We start from the raw sequence: 22,792 nt of genomic DNA on the forward strand, positions 1-22,792 counted from the left end.
AATTGCAGTACTTTCTTTGTATAACAGTTCCACAGATATTGCTAGGGGCAGGAAGCTTTTTTTAAAATTAGGATATTTCTATTATTCATTCATTTATTTTCTTCTGCTTGTTAAAAACTTACTTTTTGCAGGGGCTGCCGTGATTCACGGGGCCTTCAAAACCTCCAGCTCTACCACATGGGTCTAGACCGTGCTCCCCTCAGGGGATGCTAGCGTCAGTACCCGTTAGAAGGGAGCTTTAGAAAATCTAAAGCAAAAAGTCATTCTCATGCAGTGTGCACCTGTGTCCTTAGGTAAACCTGGAACAATGAACATACACAGTTCAAGCTGAAAAATCACTGTCAGAACCAGGGCGGGGACTCACGGTTCTTCCAGCTGCAAAAGACTGACTACGTGGTAGTTTTCCTTCCGGCAAAGCTGTGCGTGAGTAGGTTGTGGCTCACACACCGGTCGGCTGAGGGAGCACAAGTGAATGCACCATTAAGGGAGATAGCCAGCAAGGCCTCTGTGGCCCTTCTGTGTCCCTATTTATTGTGCGGCTCTCTTTCACTGTCGTGACTTCTATTCTGTTTCACACAAATGCCTAATTCCTCAAAGCAAGAGCTCCAGTCAGAGAGAGCACAGGTGTAGCTCTTGGCCAGAGGGCAGGAAGCAGCTGCCTCCCTTCCGGCATCTTCTCACCTACCTTCTCACAATACAGAGAAACATCTGGAGGAAAAATTACTAGGTGCACCTGGGCACGAGATGAGCCGTAACCTGCAGACTGTACCATCTCCCATTTTCTAGGCTTTGTCTCACAGGACACAGGAGGAGGAGGAGGAGGAGAGGAAGGATGGGGAGAGGCCTGGACTTCTCTGTCTGCCTCCATGCTACCTGGGTTCTCTGACTCTTGGCATATAAAGACCTGGGGTTGACTTCCGACAGCTTCACATATTGCAGTGGTGTTGTGGGATATCTGATCGCCCTGTGAAACCCTGAGACTGTCTTGATAAAATCAACCTTGGATCAGGAGGTGGAGCTTAGCAACTAGTTGACAGGAATTAGCCATAGAGAGTATGAAGAAGCCAGGAAGGCAAATAGAGAGACTCACAAGAAGAAGTAAGGAAGGACTTGATGATATTTGGGGTCTTTTTGGTTTGGGATGGCTGGGTCTCTGGCTGAAAAGGAAGGCCAGCTGGTTGCTTCTCTGCTTCTCTGATCTAGCAGGTTTTCACCCCAATATCTGACTCCTGAGTCTTTATTGGTAAATAGAACGATACAGTTAAAAACTACATTTGGTGGCAGCAGCAGAGCTGGTACCATTGGGACTGGAAATGCTGCCAGGCTGTGGCCTGAGCCATAGGGCACTGACTGTGGGACCACAGGGCTAAGGCAGCAGTTAAAACATCAGTAGATTCAGGCGCGCCGCTAAGCCTGTGGAAAAACAAGAGAGGGAAATACTTGGGTGGCAAGCCTCATGATTTCCTTTGGGGAAGTGCCGCTGTCTGTGAGCCAGGAGCCACAGATCCTCCAAAAGCATGGACGTAAGTGGCTTGCGTAGGTGAGAAGGCCCAGCCTGGGGTTCAAGGTGCTTCTGAGAAAGGTGCTCTGTTCAAGTTCTCTTGAATGTAATGTAATGGCATCTTGTAGTAGCTTGGGTCACCATACAGAAAACTAGTCTTTGTATGGAATAGATCTATTTTCCATCTTCATGTGAAACAAACCAGATTTCAGGGAACCTATTGCTTACCCCGTGTCTGGAAAGAAAGTTGTAAAGTCATTGTGGGCTAGAGGGTGATGTTGTCGACAAGACACGACATTACGCTGCCTCCAAGACTCAAGGTTAACACTCCAGAGGCAGCCTGTGGCCAGTGCCTGTTCAGGGGGAGCCTGTTCTCATCACTGTGGACCTCAGAGAGAACAGGAGTGCTGGACTGCAGAGAAGGCCCATCTCTACCACACGGACAGTGTCTGAGCCAACATTCTTATGTCCAATGGACGCTGGAGTTGTCTTCATGCTCTCTTCACGTGTTTTTCCCATGGAGAATCGTAAAGCATGTTAATGCGTTCTTTAACTTCCATTAGTTTGTTAGGCCACACCCACAGAGTGCTAAAGAACATGGAGAGAAGTTAACTGTGCATTGGCAAGAGTCAGCAGACTTGGCTTTAGTTTTGGATTTTGATCAATAGATCCTTGTGGATGCAGAGACAGATTTTGCGTCCCCTTGAACAGGTGTGGCTTCGAGCCCAGAGGTCGGATGAGGGATCTTCTCTCCTGTGTTTTCTGAGTTGAAGCGTGGGTTTGCAGCACCTTTCACTCAGTCAGGCCTTGGCAGTAGAGCTTTTCCTGCCTTTGGTTTTCATCTTGGCCGTTGCCCATGGAGGTGCGCACCAGTCAGAACTTTGGAGAGGGTCAAAATCCTATCGTATGTAAATGGAATTCAGAGTAGAAACAATGGCTATCTGTAGCTAGAGTTTTCCTGCTTTGCCCACAGTCAGGACAAATCTTTGTCACCCGCCAGTCCCACAGCCGCTCAGACCCAACCAAGTAAACACAGAGACTTATATTGCTTACAAACTGTATGGCCGTGGCAGGCTTCTTGTTAACTGTTCTTTTATCTTAAATTAACCATTTCCATAAATCTATACCTTGCCACGTGGCTGGTGGCTTACCGGCGTCTTCACATGCTGCTGGTCATGGCGGCGGCTGCAGTGTCTCTCTGCCTCAGCCTTCTGCTTCCCACAATTCTCCTCTCTCTTTCTCCCACCTACTTCCTGCCTGGCCACTGGCCAATCAGTGTTTTATTTATTGACCAATCAGAGCAAATTGACATACAGACTGTCCCACAGCACTTCCCCTTTCTTTTTTTTAAAAGGAAGGTTTTAACTTTTACACATCTCCAAAGTCAGCTTGGTATATTTGGGAATTTGGGCGTAGCTTCTCTTACTACTTCCTGCTGGAGGGGGGCGCTGTATCTTATGGGCACACAAAGAAAATTTTAGGATCATGGAGTAGTCCGTGAGACTGTATCGTCTGAGCCAGTTGCCTTGAAACAATTCTGGATGTTGGATCATCTGGGCCATGGTGTCATCGGAGACCTTTCAGGTGGTCTTGGCTGGTCAAACCTGATGTATCTTAATCTGGAACAAATCCATAGCCTCTGGCTTTCTGTGGAAACAAAAGCAGAGCCTCCTTTCCAAAGCAACATATCCTTACATCCAAATTTTGAAGTTAAGGTACCTTTAAAATACACATTTTGGCATAACTCAACAGCTTTTGCAATCAAATGTTTTTCTTCAGTTACAAATATCAAAGAGAACATAATCCAGATTCTCTGTGTGGTAGCCATCTTTATGTGGCTTATGTTTTATATTACCTTGAGCCTATTGCTTTAAACTGCAGCCTTCTAAGCCTGAAATGGTGCTGTGGCTGCTGGCTCTGCCCCCTTCAGCTTCCCAACATGGCGGTGGTACATTTTCCGCCAGCTCTGGGAGCCATCGTGGGTCTGCGCTTTTATCCAAGCAGCGTGTAGCCCAGAAAACCTCTTTTTGTTTTGTACTAGCAAAGACTGAATCCACCACACAGCTTAATGTGCCACTTGCAGAGGCCTCATTCCCGCCATACTGCAGATCGAGCTCGCATGCTAGGAACCCGCCAGTAGCTCAAACCAGCAGGCTGCCGCTCATTTGAGAGAGACAATTAGGAAGCTGTTTTTAGCTCCATTTTAGAATCTTTTCTCAGGTTTTAGGTAGAAACTCTTGCCAACACGTTGGGAGCCATTTGTAGCTAGAGTTTTCCTGCTTTGCCCACAGTCAGGACAAATCTTTGTCACCCGCCAGTCCCACAGCCGCTCAGACCCAACCAAGTAAACACAGAGACTTATATTGCTTACAAACTGTATGGCCGTGGCAGGCTTCTTGTTAACTGTTCTTTTATCTTAAATTAACCATTTCCATAAATCTATACCTTGCCACGTGGCTGGTGGCTTACCGGCGTCTTCACATGCTGCTGGTCATGGCGGCGGCTGCAGTGTCTCTCTGCCTCAGCCTTCTGCTTCCCACAATTCTCCTCTCTCTTTCTCCCACCTACTTCCTGCCTGGCCACTGGCCAATCAGTGTTTTATTTATTGACCAATCAGAGCAAATTGACATACAGACTGTCCCACAGCAGCTATCCCATCATTTTTCATATGGTTTGGAGGTTATTTGTATGTGTAGTGTATCTGTGTACATGTATATGTGTACTCTGTGTTGGTGCACTCTCCTCTGTGTGTGTTTATGTGTATGTGTGTGTGTTTATGTGTATGTGTGTGTGTGTTTATGTGTGTGTGTGTGTGTGTGTGTGTGTGTGTGTGTGTGTATGAGTATGGACCAGATGTTGGTATCTGGCATTTTTTTTTTTATTGTTCCCATCCTTGTTATTGGTGCTGTTGTTGTTGTTATTATTATTACTATTTGTTTGTTTTGTTTTTGAGACAGAGTTGCTCTGTGTAGCCCTGGCTGTCCTGGAACTCACTCTGTAGACCAGGCGGACCTGGAACTCAGAGATCTGCCTGCCTCTGCCTCCCGAGTGATGGAATTAAGGATGTGCACCACCACCACCTAGCTCTCCATCTTATTTTTGAGGCAAGTTCTCTCACAAACCTGGAGCTTGCTATTTTCCCTAGACTGGCTAGGCAGTAAGTTTCAGGGATCTGCCTGTCTCAGCCATCCCTCAGCTTCCCCTTCTCCAAGCTCTAGGGTTATAGACATTCTGTCATGTCTGGAGAATTTTCTCCCTGGAGAAAATAATTTGGCCTCAGGGTCTTGGTTTCGTCAGATACGAAGTGGGTCTTAACAAGGCCTGAGTCTCGGGACTGCTGTAAAGATGATGGTATGTACAAGCTTCCCTGCCCGTGTCCCCACCTCCCGATCCCCGCCACCTGAGGAAAGGTAGCAAGTGTTCGTCACCTGAACCCACTCTCCCTCCGCCGCCCTATAACTTCCTGAGGGGAGGAAAGTCTGTGAGACTCTCTTCAGAAAGCCTTGCTTTCTTTCAGGTAAAAACAGAACCTGTCAAATCACAAATACAGTTACAATAACATCTTTATGAAGGAGAGTGGTTTTGATCCTAGCTTGTGTCTGGGTTATCCAACAAGAGAAAAAGTAGCGTGCAGCCGTCCTGTGACCGCTTCACGTGGTTTTGTTTCCGTCTTTGCTTTCCAGCCTCGTGGTACTGAGAGCCGCTGAGGTTCCTGCCACCGTTTTCCCTCCTCACTGGCTTGAGGTCCTTCTCACAAGCTGCTCTGGAAGCTAGCAAATCTTTCTCTCTGGCTTTCTGCAAAGCCAGGAATTCTAGAGGCCGAGAGTTAAAATACCACCCTGATTGGTTGAGGCTGGTGTGGGAAGCAAGTTGCCTTTCAGATGTCTGGAGTGTTGGAAGACCTTTGCGTGCCTATCACACTTAACCCACAGTGATGGCTGATTGGCAGCATAACAGCTGAGTGACAGCCATTTGGCCGGGAGTTCAAACCCCAGCTTGACGAGCCATAGCCGGATCCTTGTTTGATTTGCCGTGGCCGGCGAGGCTTATGAATCTCGCCAAGAACAGAAGCAGAGGCAAGGGTGACAGCTGGTAGCCATTCTCGTCAATAAAGTTGTGATGGTTGAGACGTACAAGCGACCAGAGCTAATTTCACAGACCCGGAGCCAAGTGCTTAGTGTCAAAACCAGCTATGGTCAATGATGCAAGCAGTCCCTTGTCAGCCGCCGTCTCCCCCTCCCCCTCCCGGCCTGCTGAAGGTAGGCCCTGCTTTCCAAGACTAGGTCTAGCCTGAGGAAAAGGAGCTTCCTCCACCTTTAATCTGGACAACCTCTTGATAGTTTTATTATGATACAGTTTAATACAGTAAAATTAAGTTTGATGAGACTGGGCTGACACACAAACAGTACATCCCCTCCACATTTCCAGAGAGCTCCTTCTGGATCCTTTTTTAATCCTCCTGCTCACCCACCGATGGGTCTTCTGTCTCTACAGCTTTGCTCTTTCCAGAATGTTCTATACAGTGAGTCATGCCACGCGAGACTTTAGAATGCACCATCTTTCCCTTGGAAGAAGGCTTTTGAAGTTCATCTGTGTTGTATCCATCAGGGGTCAGGAGTTCCTCCTTTTCCAGTACCAAATGGAACCCCTGGGTCTACCTGGGTCATACTTTTTTCGGCTGAAGGACATTTAGGTTGTTTCCGGTTCTTGGTAACCATGAGTAAAACAGCTACAAGCATCCCACACTTTATCTTTTTAAGAAGTTATAGAAAGTACACAATTTGACTTTGTAGAAACCAGAAGTATTTGAGCCAGAAAGATCCTAGCTGGAGGGTGTATCTCAGGGGTCCATTGCTGGCCTAGCATAGGTGAGGACCCCCACTTAGGTTCCCCGCCCCAGGATTGAAGAAAAGACAACTTCCATGAGATGGGAGCTGTTTGATTAGCAGAGAAATGTATTGGGTTCCTGGCCTCCTGTACTTTCACACAGCAATGTATACCGTCTGTATAAAACTGTCTGCCTGGCCTGCCTTCCCTTGATTCTCACTGTGGGAGCCTGCGAGGAACCCTACTCCAGCCTCTCCTCCATGTTTGCTGGGAAACTTCCTGTCATCAGGGCTTCCTGGTCTGCTGTTCTTCCCCCATCCTCTCAACACGCCATGAGTGCCAAACATTCTGAGAAGAGTCACAAAAACAACAGGAAGAGACCTGTGGGGAGGTATGGGATACAGCTCAGTGGTGGAGCCTGCGCTTAGCATGTGCAAGGCTCTGGGTTCGATTGTTAGCGGCACAAATGTGGATTGTTGTTGTTTTTTCCCCTAACTAATGGATACCAACCGACACCTCTGTCATGAGTTTATTTAAGAGGGTCACTGATCTGGCCAGTGAGCGCGGCCACATGAAGGCCACACTTTGGGAAGCCACCAACCCTCTTTTAAGAAGCAGACAGGGATTACAAGAAATAAATCCAGCTGCTAGTCACTCGAGGATGAGAGAATAAGGAGAATGGAGTGACTGTCCTGCCAGGGGAAGGGGCCTTCTTCAGATGACCATGTTCGAATTTCTAAAACCAGACAAAGCTTTTCACCGAACTTCCAGTGCTGGTAAAGCGGTTACCAGGTAGGACTTTTCTCCGAGCCTAAAAGTTTAACTGGGGTAATGGTCGTCACCAAGTGCCGAAGAGTCAAAGTGGAGAACACTTTTCTATGTCTGGCCTGACTATGCTTACTTACTGTGCTGGAGCTGAGGGCTGGGGGTTTTAATGTGGAACGGAGCAGGCATAGTGAGTCTGTGAGGCCCTCTTCTTGACGGTAGGGATTAAACTTTCCTGTGTTTGCTGCCTTCCGTGGCATTGGCCTGTGGGACCTCCCGCAAGGTCGCTGCTGACCAGCTGTCACCAGCTGTCACTCCAGGAAGGAAGCACTCTGGCTCTCTGTGCAATCTGCCGGTTCACCTGCAGGAGGGACGGCTTGGCCTTTGTGCCTTGGAAGGATGTGCCTTCTCTGATAGATGCTGTGACAACTTTTGCCCAGGCCTTAGGAGAGCAGGAGAGTTTACCTAGCTAGATCACCCACCAAGAAGCCTACTAGTGAAGGGGATTGTCCTCTGGGTGGGTCACCAAACACCAAGCTAGACTCTGCCCTCAGTTTCTGACTTGTGACCATCGCACCCCAGGAACCTGAAAGAACATGGGCAGGTCTGGGGGTGTGCTTCAATCTGTAAGGGAGAGAGATGGGTGAGATTATGTATTTTTCTTAAGTGTTTAAATTAGGAGCGAATTAAAGAATTCAGACGTTGGGCAAAATGACTTGAGTTCCAACCCCGGCTCTGCTACATGATGTTGACAAGTCATTTTTAAAATTACGTGTATTTCCTTATACGTGCCACAGCTCATGTACAGGTCAGAGGACAATTTGTGTGAATCGTGTGGATCCCGGGGATGGAACTCAGGTTGTCAGACTTGGGGACAGGTGCCTTACGCATTGAGCCCTCTCTCTGGCTCCTAGACAAATAATTTAATGTCCGTTTACCTCAAATTCTTCATCTGTAACATGGGGATAATATTGGTTTCTATCACTTGGGGTAACTACAGGTTAAATGAGTTACTTTTTATAAAGGTATTAGAATAGGGTCTGGGACATAACAATCCAATAGTCTGTTTGTTAAGTAACAATGTCCTTTTTATACCCTGTCTCTTTTTCCTCATCTCTAGCCTCATCACCTGTCCCCACCAAGACATGTGGGTGTATACACCTGATCTCTTTCTTCTGGTCATTTCAATCCTTGCCACCTGTCACCAACCTCTCTTTTAGAAGCCGACAGGAAACGAGTTACACTCCTAGCCTGGGTATTAGTTTCCTGTGGCAGCCAGAGCAGATGATCACAAACCTGGTGGCCTAGAGTGACAAAAAAAAAAAAAAAAAAAATGGATTCTGTCACAGCTCTGGTGGTTAGAAGTTCAAAACCAAGGTGTCACAAGGTGGCTTTTACTGGAAACTATGAGGGGAACCCCCCCCCCCCCCGTGTGTGTGTGTGTGTGTGTGTGTGTGTGTGTGTGTGTGTGTGTGTTTCATACACTTGCTGGCACTCCGTGGTCCGTGCCTCTCCTTTAGTGCCTTTGAACATGTGTTACTGCTTTGTCTTTAAGAGGAACGCACTCTGGTCACTGCAACGGTCACCACTCAGTAGCTCCCTCTGCTTAGCCCCTCACACGTCTGGGTCTCCTGGCCCCGAAGCCCTCTGAGGGTGCAGCTCTGCCCTAGCTTCCTGGCTGTGATAAAACATCGGGACAAAAAGCAACCCGAGAGAGAAAAGGTTATGTTAGGCCCCACTTCCAGGTTTCAGTCCATCGCCTCGGGGAAGTCGCATCGGCAGGAGCTTGAGACAGCTGGTCACATCACATCCATCGCCCCAGGCAGAGACAGAAAGAATGCGTGCATGGGCTCAGTGAGCCCTTAGAACCGAGGAGTGGGCCTGCCCACTCTCAGGCTGGGCCTTCTCACGCCACTGAAGGCCATCAAGACAGTCTCGGCAGACACGCTCCCAGAACAAACTGATCTAGACAGTGCCCCCAGAGACAGTCTTCCTAAGAGACTCTGAGTTATAACAAGTTGACAAGGCTGGCCAACACAAACGCCCAGCTCTAATCCCAAATGCCTTCCCATTTTATTTCAAGATGCTCTAGTCGACATTCAGATTTCCCAGGAAACATGCAGAGCTCACAGGGCACTGTCTGATTTAGGACTGCCTTATTTCACTAAGCCAGAACCAGTCAGTGACCCGTGCCTGGAGACGCATCTGCCACCCTCAGGGCACTGTCCCAAGTTCAGTGTTTGCTGGACATTTCTGTTGCTCACATTCATAATTTTATTTCCCATTACATCGCTGGTCTAATTATTTTACCTGACCTGTTCACCTAAAACAGGTGACTCTCTCTCTGTCTCTCTGTTTCTCTGTCTCTCTGTCTCTGTCTGTCTCTGTCTCTGTCTCTCTCTCTCCTCATTTCTGTTTCTGTTTCTCCCATCTCCTTGTTTGAGGATCCGTGTGCCAGAGAGCTTCCAGGTGATTCCAACTTGCATCAGAATGCCCTTAAATACTTACCAACTTGGGGTCCTCTTTGAACTCAAGAAATTGATCATCTTGACTTCCTCATCTCCTTAGATGGACCGATCTCTCTCCCTGTTCCTCAGGCCACACTGGGGATGGAGGTGCAGACTTCATCTAAGCTTTACTAGGAATATTTTCTAAGTTTTCTGTTTGGTTTTTATACTTCAAATAACTCTTCGAATCAATATTTTGATGACTGAAGTGTAAATGAATAAGAAACATGGAATGAGTTTCCCCTTCAATTACATGAAGAGAAATTCTGCGAGTTTCTATGGCAAAGCAAGAGAGTAACCAGGCCTGTGCTGAGCTCCTGGGGAAGCCACGGCTGCTGTCCTGGTCCTGGTCGTGGGCAAGCCACGGCTGCTGTTCCTGGTCCTGGTCGTGGGCAAGCCATGGCTGCTGTTCCTGGTCCTGGTCGTGGGCCTTGCTGTCTTCATGACCTTTCTTTGTGATTTTTGCCTTTGGGGGTTGCTATTAAACTTATTGTTCCTTTTTTAAAATTAAGGTTTCAAAATAGATACAGATGTTAGTCAGCCACCCCAGCTCTCCACACAGGCAATGTTGTTTGGCTAGCTCTTGGTGCTCCTGAATTGGGTCCCAAAACAAGGTCAAAGTTCATTGTTGAGATTTTTTTCCTTCCCTCCCTCCCTGTCTCTCCCTTCTTTTCTTTCCTATTATGTTGTTGTTGTTGTTGTTGTCGGTGGTGGTGGTGGTGGTGGTGTGTGTGTGTGTCTGTGTTGTGAGACAAGATCTCATGTACTCCAAGCTAACTAAGAATTCAGCTATGTAGCTGGAAAAAAAAAAAAACAACTTCAAACTTCTGACCCACCTGTTTGTCCCTCCTGAGCACTGGGGTCACAGGTACGGGCCTCCAGCCCGCTCTTGCTGGACGCTGAAGCTCAAACCTGGAGCTTCATGCTTGCCGGGCAATCACTCCGACCACTGGGCTGCGTCCTCAGCCCGGTTGAAGCAATTCTCCTTCAGAATGAAGGATAGAAATTTTTCTGTGCCCAGGCACAAGCTCTCCTTTTTTCTTTTCATGTTAATTGTTTGCTTTTGTGACATTTATCCCAGCATGACAAGCGAGTTTGAGCCAAACAGTCTTGAAGAAGGGGAGATGTGTCTGGTACCCCAACTGGAGGAATTTATCAATCAAGAGATTGCAGGCGGCAAGGGAAGAACCCCGTTAATGGAATTCTACAAGGCTTCGAGCTGTAGTTCTTCATTCATTTCTGCATTCTTTCTTTTTTTTCTTTCTTTCTTCTTTTTTCCCATTTCATTTGCACTGGTTATGATGCTTCATGTGTCATAATAAAAATGGAATAATGTTCCATTAAATTTTCTCTCTTTATCCTTTTGGCATTTGTATAATAGCAATAATAACAACAACAGATGGTTTTCTCCACAACAAATAACTCAAAGAATTACATTTGTTCTGCCCAGAGACATTTATTCTGAAGGAAGCAAGCTAGCAATCTAAACTGAGTGCAGTTTCCCCCCAACAGACGTGAGGAAAGTAATTGAAAATATATTTCTTTCTTTCTTCTGTACTCTGTTTCTGTCATGCTGTGTCTTATCATCATAATAGTCTTCTTTCTTTTTGTGTGTGCTTTTTTTTTTTTTTTGAGACAGGGTTTCTCTATGTAGCTCTGGCTGTCCTGGAACTCATTACATAGACCAGGCTGACCTTGAACTCGCCGAGATCCACCTGCTTCTGCCTCCTGAGTGCTGGGATTAAAGGTGTACACCATCACACCTGGTATCATAACAATTTGCAACTTAGGTGTGTACCTTAACATGATGCAATGGCCACATTTATAGGCTATCTTTGTTGGCTGTGTTTTGGTTTGGTTTGGTTTGGTTGTTTCTGGACTGTCTAAATGAGGATAGTAAGTAGGTGTGGACTCTCTCTACTTCCCTCGTTGACTGACAGTTACCAATAGGAACTGTGGTTTTCCAACCCTGGCTATGTATTAAAACTATCTGGGAATCTCTTCATAACTGATGCCAGTCCCAACCCAGGTTCAGCTGTAGACTCTCTTGAGGGTGGGATCAGGTCTGTTTAAAATCCCCGTGTGGTTCCAGTGCAGCTCCAGCATTAAGAGTTATTGACCTGGAAGAGTTGCTTCACCCCTCAACAAGGTTCGGGGTCAAATGGAGAGCGTGATCCAAGCAGCTCTGCAGGCCCACGTAGTCCTCAAAATGTCACGGTGGTGCTGTGCCGCTGGTTGGGGACATACCCTGAGAACGTGAAGCGCTGTGTTGAGAAACCTGAAGCTGAAGTGGGCTTCTGAGGAAAAGACACCCATGAATAATTAGTCTCGGCTGCCGCTGTCACAGGATAGAGAGAACAACTGTATTTGTTGTTTGCTCTGTTAAGAAACTCATCAGGTAACTGGCTTCCAGAACAATGTGGAAATGGGCCACCTCTGGAATGATTGAGTCTTTACGGCTAATTCTACCCATATTCTGACAGCCAGAACCAGGAGTCGCTCAGCTACGTCCAGCACAATGCTCTTCTAGCTCTCACATGGTGCTTCTGTTGGAATCTACCTCTTGCGGGGCCTGGAATCTCTACCCACCATATAGATCTAATAGAGAGTAGTAGCTTGTTTTCCTACTAGCTATTTTATCCCGTCTGTGAGCTCGTACTTGACACTGGGCAAGACCTAGAATCCCAGAACATGCCTGTTTTAGTGGCATGCCCAAAAGTCTGCAGATGTTCAGGGGTGGGGCTCAGGACTGGAAGAACGGAGCTGTAAAACACAGGCAAGCAACAGAACTCAGCCCTGCCTGCTTCCGACCCTGCCCATTGACCTCTGAGCACTCTGTGGTTGTTGACTTTCAGTTCTCCAGACCTCTCCTGATAAGAAAAGCTGTCCAGATTCCGAAGCAGAATCCAACATTGGCCATGAAGAAACCTCAAGTAACTTTTCTGCTAAAGCTGACACAGATCGGTAAGTTAACTTTCTTTCTCATAGTATCTCATGGAGCCCAGACTGACTTGGAATTCAGTATATAGGCAAGGACAACCTTGAACTTCTGATCCTCCTGACTTTATCTCCCAAGTGCGAGAATTATAAGTATGCACCATGTCTGGTTTATTCAGTACTGGGGTAAAATCCAGAACTTCATGCGTATTAGGCAAGCACTCTACCAACTGAGCTACATCCTCAGTCCACAGAGGTGAGTCTTACCCATATGAGTTCTCTTGTAGACCCAGGTTCTTCATGAACCACATAGTGTTCCTGCCACTATGATAATATGGTAAATTGGGAAGAATGGAGCCAAAATGTGTTTCTTTCAGAATCCCCAAAGTTATAAGTCATCATTCTATAGAACAAAGTCTTCATTTCATAAGGACAACCTGAACGTAAATCTAGATTTTTAAAAAAGATTCTTTAGTTATATTTATGTGTATTGATGTTTCACCTGCATGTATTTGTGTACCATATGCATGCAGTGCCCCTGGAGGCCAGAAGAGGGCATTAGCCCCAGGACTAGAATCACAGACAGTTGTCAGTTGCCATGTGGGTGCTGGGAACTGAACCCAGGTCCTCTGGAAGAGCAGCAAGTGCTTTTGACTGCTGAGTCATCTCTCCAGCCTCTAGTCTGTTTGAGTTCTCGTCATGGTAAAGACTATAATTGGTCTCTTTGGGTTAAAATAGTGGTTTTCAACTGGAGGCAACACAGTACCAACATCACTGGGCAGTTGGCAGTAACAAAAGACATTTTTGGTTGTCACAGTGTAGAGGGACTGTCATGATAGCTACTAGACCCTGGGAGGAGGAGCCAGCACTATTTGGCTACGTAGCCTACAGAAAGCAGCACAGCCTCCCAGAGCATTCATTGTCCAACATAAAATGCCAATAGCATTAAAGGTGAAAAACCCTAGACACAGGCAAAAGAAAAAAAAAGTAACTTCCTGCTGCCCGCACATTTGTCAGAGGTAACTGGGGGAGACTGCAGCAGAGCCTGCCCAGTGCTGTGGTGTGCTGTTTCAGCGGACACCTGCACTAACCACATCTGAAGAGACCGAGATTCTTAGCCCTAGAGACCTCAGAACCTTCCCATCCCGCTCCTTGGGGCAAGCTTCTGACATTCTTTTCCCCCGGAGAGGTTCCCAGGCTGCATTACGTAGGTTATCAGGACGAGGATACAGTTGCAGGCAGGAAGGCACAATGAAAAAGGAAAGAACTAACTAGAATGAAGTTTGTGCTAAAAAACAAAAACAAAAACAAAGCTGGTAAAACAGACTGAAGTGTTCAGCCCACAGAAAAGGCTGACACACAGTTCCCTTCAATGAGGAAAGGAGGACAGAGAGAACCAGGAGGAGTTTGTAGGAGGAGTCAGAGGATGACAGCCGGGATGTGTGGAGCCATCTCTGCAGACCCACAATGCTCAGCGCCGGGTGGGTCTCTTCCCATATGTATTTCACATAGCTGATACACTAGTCATTATCGTTCTGTTATAGATGGGGAAACTGAGCCTGGTGACAGCTAAGGTAGCTGGCCATCAAATGCTGACTCAGATGTCAGAGCTGCGGATGTGCGCGTGTGCTGGCTTCGTACACGTCAGATCTGGGTTCGATCCCTGGCTCTACAAAAATTAAACAGAAGAGATTAATGAATGAAAAGAAAGGAAAAAATTAAAGTTCTGGGTTGGCTTTATCGTATTTCTTACAGGCTGTCTGTCCTCCATCAGGGGGTGTGGGTCACACAGTGTCGTGCAGAACTGAGTTGGGGCAAGTCTGAGTTCTGAGTCCAGAACCTCTGTCTCCAGTAGCAACAGCAGCTAATACTTGTTTACATCCTTCTGGCTAACTGTTTTACAGACAGGAAACGGCTGAAGCAAAGAAGAGCACATATTCTAGCATTTCTAACATTTAGAGGTTATAAATTATTGACAGTGTCCCTTACAACAGAGTCAGAATTTGAACGGAGGCCGTCTACACCAGCATCCACACTCTCCACTGGTAAATTCTGCTGCTTCCCTAGGCTCCAGATGCCAAATGACTACTACAGGGCTTTTTTTTGTTCTGTGTTGTGTCTTTGCTTGTCATGGCTTTAATCTTAAATCACAACCAGCTAAGGAATATATCATGATTGACGTAAAACTGTCACCCTTAGGTTGGTAGAGAACATTCCAGCACCAAGTTCCTAGTCTAGGGCCTCATGGTGAAGATGCTCCCACCTCTGTGTAACGAAGTAGTCAGTTCAGCAGGAGAGAAGCCAGACTTGGCCTGAGAGTGGGAGGCAGTCGGTCAGCTCCATTTTCTGTGTGACCCGGTGGCAGTGTACAGTGAAGGACAGAATGAGAAGACTAGTAATTCTGGGTTGTAGGCCTTGCTGAGATGATGGTAACCCTCCATGGTGAGTCTGGGAAGCACCCCTTGATTTAATCTGGCCTGCTTGTAGCAAAGCTTTTTGTGTTCCGTTTCCCACTGCAGGCAGCCTGCTATATAAGAGGGACCCATAGGAAGGAGGTGAGGGCACGGATGTGGAGGGCACGGATGTGGAGGGCACGGATGTGGAGGGCACAGATGTGGAGGGCACAGATGTGGAGGGCACAGATGTGGAGGGCACGGATGTGGAGGGCACGGATGTGGAGGGCACAGATATGGAGGGCACGGATGTGGAGGGCACAGATGTGGAGGGCACAGATGGGGAGGGCACAGATGGGGAGGCTGCAGAGGAGTTCTGCCTGGCAGCTGTAACACACCCCAGAGAAGCTGCCTCGCTGTGGACACTTCAGAGTGACTGGAACCTTCGTGATTCAGGCATCTCGAGGAGAGCTGGCACCTCACGAGACGGGGAGACGGGCGCATGCCTCTTCTATGTGTCACCCTTGTAGCTCCGGGGCTGGAGCCAATTGGCCTGACCTCGGGACTGACAAGCCAGAGCAGCAGCCTCCCAGTCAGCAGGGCCAACCGTGGGCCAGATTTTCATGTGGCCTGTGTAGTACAGAATGCCACATGGCTTGACAACCACTCTGTGTAGTGAGTCCGTTGTGGGACGACGTGGCAGCCCTCAGAGGACTAAAGACAATAAATCCCCCGGCAGATTTCCCAGCCACATTCTGGCCCCATGCACTGGATGGTGATGGATCAAGAGGGGAAACAGTGGCTTGGAGAGAAGGGGGTAAGCAGTGGTGGTCTTCTTAGGAGGTGTCTATGACACGGTAGACACTGTCTACGTGCTACCTTATCTGAGTAGCAGCCATGGGTTCAAATCTTACCTCAGTCACTTCCTCTGACCTTCAGAATCTTGGAGTGCAGAAGGAGAGGCAGCTGGGAAAGCTTGAGAAACATCTCTGTGAAGGAGCAAGCCGGGCGCTAGGCACAACAAGGAAGGCTGTTGAGTCATTGGTCGTGGTGACAGAAATGGGGGCAGCCGTCGTCGTCGTCGTCGTCGTCGTCGTAACAGTAGCACTTAAAGCTGATGTGGGAAGGGGCTAGGCCTCTCTGGAGCAGCACTAGGATTATAGTCCAAGACAAACATTGAGATTTCCAAAGCTTCGGCGCCTTTGACAGATGCTAACTCTCTACTCTAACCTGGATGCCAAGCTTCATTTGTGTTTCTTGTTCTGATCTCAGGGGTAAATCCCAGGTTGACTTCAGGCCCTGGACTCCCCCTTGCCCATGGGGCCAGGATGCGGCTAGTATGCATGCCCACATGTAACCTTCAGAGCTTCGCTGATTGTGAGAGTCTTCTTAGGCTCCCAAGATGTTTAAGCTATTAATTGGTTACATTTATTTCCCAAACCTTTGAAGCTAGGAATCTTATCACCAGCTGAAAGGGCTTCAAGGAAAAATCTGTTTTGCGTTATATTTTTCCTCGTAGATTTGCTTATGGCTGTACATAAATATTTATCTGAACTATTTCAACAAACCCTAAATCATCAGCGATCCTTCTGCAAAGGACCCTTTTAGAAGATTTGTGTATGTCGAGAATGTCAGCAATCTCTTTATAGTGCCAGATTCCGAGGACCAGGGCCCTTTGCAAATATTTGGAACTGTTGGGAGGTTTTCAACATGTCTTTTGCTTTGCGATTTCTGTGCATCTCTTCCCGCTAACCCTTCCGGATAGGATGGCCCTGCCTGGCCTTCCTGTTGGTGTTAAAGTCTCAATCTGTGGCACCTCCCACAGGACCTAGAGCAGACACGAGCAGAAGGGTATCCCAGGCAGGAGAAGGAGCAGGCTGTGGTCTAGCCTCAGGGTGGGCAGGGACTACTCTGGGGACAGTGAAGGGTCCAGGGGGAAGAACACTAAGAATGAGTCGGGGTGGAGTGAACTCTTAGGGGCAAAGACAGATCGGGGACTGGGTTTGGGAGGCCTCACAAACTGAACAGCTAGACAACAAAGTGGGTCCCCTCTGCTGACCAACAGCTACGAACCAAGCCTTTGACTAGCCTTTCCCGGTTTTGATTAGTTTCTTTTTTTTTTTAAGATTTATTTGATTTATTTTTAAGATTTATTTATTACATATACAGTCTGCATATCTTCCTGAATGACAGAAGAGGGCACCAGATCTCATCACAGATGGTTGTGAGCCACCATGTGGTTGCTGGGAATTGAACTCAGGACCTCTGGGAGAGCAGTCAGTGCTCTTAACCGCTGAGCCATCTCTCCAGCTCCTGTTCTCTCTTTGTATAAAAATAATTTTCAGTATGAAAAGACCCCCACTTTTCTAAAGAAATCTCTCTCTCCAGTTCCTCTCTCTCTCTTTCTCTCCCTTTTTCTCCCCCTCCCTCCCCTCTCTCCCTCCCTTTCTTCCTCTCTCCTCATATAATTACCACCCGGCATCTCTAAAGTCTAGTTCCTACTCTAAAAGACAATTTCAAATAATGATGAAGTGTGGTTGATCCTGGCTGCTCCTCCCCTCTCCCTCCTCCTCTGTGTTCCATGAGTGAGGGCAGGCAAGTCCGGCGGTTCAGGGCTTCGCTCTTTTGTCTGCCTTGAGACCCTCACCATATGCAGCCTGGGGATAAGCTCTGCCAAAAACATGCCGGTTCCATTTTGAAGAATTTATGAAAAGATACTCAAGTATGCGGTGTTACAAGAAATATATTTTCCCTTCATATAAAAATGAATTTTGTGTGTATGTATCCCACCACAAATATTTAAAGATGCCAGGATCATCATCTTCCAGGTTGAAAAACATGAATTTTGTACATTTCCTAATTTTATTTCATTTTCTCCATTTAGTTAGAAGGGGGGAAAAAAAAAACTATTAGTGTTTAGTCCCAAATTCATTTTGTGACTCGCAGCAGCTGGCTCTTATCTGTGAGAACAGAGATCTACCAAGATATTTTTTCTCTGTACTGTCCCAAGCAAGTGTTGGCCATGAAATGTTAAGGGCAGTGATGTCGCGGCCTCTCTGCACACATCCTAGTCACTGTTGGGACTTGTCTGCTTGATCAGGAGATCCAAGAGCGGCCTGCGTTTGTTCTTTGCCTCTGAATGGTTGCGGTGGGGCAGAGTGTGATGGAGAAGTTCGGAGAAGCAGAGATTGTGTGAGTGTGTGATCGGGAAGTTAGATAATAAACAGCCCCCCACAGGACAGTTCTAGTAGCCAAGATCAACAACAGTCTGGGTGTGGGTAGGAGTAGCCTTCCTGCCCGCCCCTCCCCAGAGAGCCTTTTGTGTCTACGGGCACAGCCAGCCTCCTGGCTGGCTCCCAGGTCTCAGAGTGGGGCTATCATTTCTGTTTGCTTTGCAAATATCTTAATGGGAAGTGGTTCAACACCACCTATGGGTTAATCTGAGGGCTTCTGCCTGGCAGCTGTTGACTCTGCCAACCACATGGCTGCTCTCCGGTGGCAGGAGCCGAGCTGGCGCTCTCTACCCAGTGCCAGGTTGAGGTGTCTTCTTTGCCTATCGGATTTACAGACTGGCAGGAAGCACCTTGTTGCCTTTTATTTTTAGTTTGTTCCTCCTGGGAGGGCCAACTGTGCTTTCGCTCCAAGGCAGGGTAGTTGGGGGAATTATTTCCACCATTGTGAAGCACCCTCTTTCCCCTAAGCTCATGCTTGCAGAATCTGCGGTTTATAATAAGTGTGGTGACGATGGAGGTGGTATGGTGGGAAGATCTAGCGGGCCAGCACACAGGAGGACTCCGGGAGTCCCCAGAGAGCCCCCCGGGAGCTGCAGTCTGGTCTTCAGCTGGGCTCTGAAGAACTGGTGAGGTACAGAATCCCACTCTGCGGTTCTGTCAGTTCAGAGAAAGCCCAGATGTGGCTTTTGTGCATCTAGAGGAGCCGAGCACGCTTCCCAGAGGGACATGACCAAGCCATGCCTCTCTGCATCTGTGGCTTCTGACAGCGACACAGACCGTGTCCCTCTCCACGCTTCTCTCACAGGGTTCTGGGCAGGGTGAGCTGGCTCCCATGAAGCAGGGTAGGGAAGTCCATGGAGTGACCCAGACTTGGAGACCGCTTCCAAGGGCTGTGTTTGTAAATGCACAGACAGGTCAGATTGCTCAGTGGGAGAGCGGCCCACTGGACAGTACACTCCTGCTTGCAAAGTCGGGTTCTTTTCCGGGGGTTTCACACACGCTTGAGAGGTTGCTGCAAACAATGAAGTCCCAGAGGCCACCCCCACACACACAACCTTCCGATGATAAAACCTTGCTGAACCCACTTGTTTTCTCAGGGCCTCAGTTTCCCCATACTTAAGTGGAAGAGCAGTTGGCACAACCGCTCCTTCACCATGTCATGAAAGACAGAAGAGATTGCACACACCAGTGTGTAGTGCCTCATCTGGTGCGTGACCGCACCCAGACCTAGGGACAGCAGGAGCAGTTAGTGTTACGTTGGCAGCGTAATTCTTCCTTTATGAAAGTCTTGGTAATATACTTCAGCACTCGCTACTCTAAGCCCTGTAATATTAAGCCAGGGCTAAATTCCGGACAGTGTGAATACCAAAGTAAAAAATGATGACAAAAGAATATAACCCACTGAGTGAAAAGAATTCAGGAGTCCACATTAACAGAAGAAAAAGAAGGGAGAGAGGATGTAAGGAAGTTCACCATTGCAATTAAAATGTGAAATAATAAATGTGGATTTGATGATCAGAAAAACTGACATTTCCAAGTACCGGAACCATCACCGCTCTAGGTGGGAATCATGAATGGGAGCTAAAAACAGTAAGGAGAAAGACAAGCGATAACAACCGCTTTCACGATGTCAGAGTAAATCCCCAGCCCCCGTAAGAACGCTGTAAAAAAGGAACCTTGCAGAAGTCACTTTGACCAAATGACAGCACCACAGTGATGGAGCCACCACCGCATGGGCTTCCTGAGAAGAGCATCTTGTCTGTGGATTTCCTGCCAAACAAGCATGACCTGGATTTAATACCAAGGAAGCAGCAGACAGACCCCGACAGCGGAGTCTGCTGGAAGATAACTGGCCAGAAGACTACAGAAGGAACCAGAGGGGACCGAGGCCTCTCCCAGATGGAAGGAGACGTATCTGAATGGGATGCCAGGCTTTCCTCTGCTACAGAAGTTATTTATCACTGGGATATTTTGTAAAAATCAGAACACTGTGGAGTGGGTCATAGAATCTCCCTAAGAGTGTTCATTCTCTGATTTCAGTCACCACACTCGGGTAAGAGAACACTCTTCCTTTTGAGAAACAGACACCGGAGTAGTTAAGAGATAAAGGAGTGTGGGATTTCTGCAGAGGCTCAGAAAAGGTCTGTGTGCTTGTGTGTACCTGTGCTGCTGTCTGCCGGACTGGGAAAAACAAGGACAGAGTGAGCAGGTGCGCTGTAAGAGTCTACTCGTCCTGCATCTCTTGTAGAAGTTTGAAACTTAGTCAAAACCAAAAGGTACAATTAAAACCCAGGTCAGTTCCCTTTTGTCTCTCACTCACCAGTCTCATTCTCTTCAGATTCATAATCCTCTCCGTCACTCTTGCCCAGCTTTAGTGCAGTACCCAAGTTCCTCCAGTGTCTGGTGCCACTGTTTGTTTACTTATTTAAAGACAGCGTCTTTCCTTACAGCCCTGGAACTCACTATGTAGACCAGGCTAGCGTCAAACTCACAGAGACCTGCTCGCCTCTGCCTCCAGAATGCTGGGGTGAAAGACTCCACGCCACCATACTGCATGCTAACTCAGTTTTTAAAGTGCTAAGTCTATAACTCAACATAGGTCAACCTATATGCTACGTCAAGACCCACCCCCCAAAGTGGGTGAGGAGACGTGGCTGGAGCCCCAACTACTCAAGAGATGGAGGCAGGAATGTTTCCTGTACCTGGGAGTTCGAGACCCGACTGGACAACATAGTGAAATCCTCTGGAAGACAAGCCTACTCAGAGGAAACGCAGGGGTGACGGAAGAGAATCTGTTCTAAGGTCACTGCCTCTCTGCTGCCATTTCCGTGTTTAGGGATTTCTCTCTCAGAAGTAAGCAGTACATCTTTACGAGGAAATGTAAAACTTCATTAGGTTTGTGTTTTGTTTCTAACTTCTGGCCCTGCCTATCTCTTGATTTAATTCTTTTAAAAATCAATAGACTTATTTCTTTCTTTCTTTTTTCCTAAAAACACAGATGTGATCGTTTTCTCCCAGCTCAGCAAGGGTTTTTATTTTATCTTATTGATGAAGAAATGGAGGTGTTGATTTCACTTGGCAATGGAAGCCCAGGCTGCCCACCTACATTTGACATTTGTGAAAGCAACAGTACTCCTCTTCCTGTCAGCACGCTACAAGAAGTACTTGAAAATACTCAAAGAATTAATCATTACTTATCCAAACTTCACATTCGACTAGATATCTGTCCTGTATTTTATCTGGTAACTGCAGCCCAGGTAGTCTGGAGCTATTATGAACCGTGTGTCCAGCATGAAGAGAGGTCCTGAAGTATACCCCGAAGTCTTTACCAAGTGCTCATACACTCCACTGGCTCTGCTGGCCATAAAACGGCATTTTTCACCCTTTAGGAATCTTGGAAAATACGTACTCCTGCATATTTACTAAGTGACTCAGATGTCTCTTTCTGTAGCCACTTCATCTGCCCAAAGTCTCTCCTCCAATACTTTCTGTTCCTCCACTTTACTTTCTTCTTGGGCATGTACTTCTTTTTAACGTTCTGAAGTTTTTGTTTCCATCACTGCCTGCCTCTCTTGGGAACTGGGTTCCAAACAGAGGAGTCTCAGGCTCCTTGATCACTGCTTTATCCTCAATGCCTAGAACTGTGGAAGACTAAATGATAGGTGTTTGTGGGGTAGACAGACTGATGGACAGACAGATGGATGGATGGATGGATGGATGGATGGATGGATGGATGGATGGATGGATGGATGGTGTCTAGAAAGCTATGGAAGGGCTTGTACTGCACAGTTCATATGTATTTCTCAGATAAATCTAGAGAAGGCTTGCTACCAAGTCGGAGCCTAAGCATGGCGTGGTGTGATTTCTTAATACTGGCCCATAGATACAGGGTAGGTTTAAAGGCCAGTCAGGGCTCAAAGATATAGCGGAGCTTCTTTTGATCTGTTCTCAAATATTTTCCAGAACTTAACGCTGATTGTACCAGGTGCCAGTCATTAGGATCCCCGGTGTAACGGTGCAACTGACTGCCATGTCCTGCAACAAAACGGTGCCGGGGACCGAGTGCAGGCTGTGCAGCAGCCAGACCTGGTTTGCATCTACTTCTGACCTACACTGCTTACTCAGATAGATGGCCCAGCTTCCTCTCCCCAGTCTGTGAAATGGGGATGTTCAGGGACCTAAATCATTAGCTGTAGTTTAGGATGAATGAGACGATCCCACCGAGTCCTCTGTACTCCCCAGGCAATGAGGAGACCACAGCTGTTGCTGCCCTAATCTCTGATGACTCCACCCCTACCCTTCCCCGGTCAGGCCACCCTGCCAGACTGTGGCCCTCAGACAGACAGTGTGGCATACTTTCAGGTCGCAGGGTCCCTCGTCACTGCTCATTCCACTCCTTTTCCCAGCCAGAGGCTGCGGTGCTGATAAAAAGCCCAAGACTGTCACTTGTCCACTAAGGTACCTTTTCCACCAGGAGGAGGAAAAGCCTTCTGCTCCCACCTCAGGCTTTAGAGTGACAGCCGCCTGCGGTGGAGAAATAAATGCAGGAGAGGGGAGGAAGGAAAAGAGTGAGAACGCAGAGCTAGTGAATTAACACGGTGGGCTCACTGCATGAGAAAGGCGCTCGCG

At 47.5% G+C, this 22,792-nt stretch overlaps 1 protein-coding gene across 2 annotated transcripts in view; it reads left to right on the top strand.

The window, feature by feature from the left end:
* Window positions 1-22,792, top strand: part of Myo3b (myosin IIIB) — a 394,965-nt gene that overhangs the window by 273,691 nt on the left and 98,482 nt on the right. For both annotated transcript variants that reach the window (XM_076569620.1, XM_006972402.4), the window contains one exon: window positions 12,456-12,564. In XM_076569620.1, coding sequence (XP_076425735.1) covers window positions 12,456-12,564 — 109 coding nt within the window. The remainder of the gene's footprint in view (window positions 1-12,455; window positions 12,565-22,792) is intronic.

The sequence above is a fragment of the Peromyscus maniculatus genome, chromosome 4 (assembly GCF_049852395.1).
Source record: "Peromyscus maniculatus bairdii isolate BWxNUB_F1_BW_parent chromosome 4, HU_Pman_BW_mat_3.1, whole genome shotgun sequence".
NCBI lineage: Eukaryota > Metazoa > Chordata > Mammalia > Rodentia > Cricetidae > Peromyscus > Peromyscus maniculatus.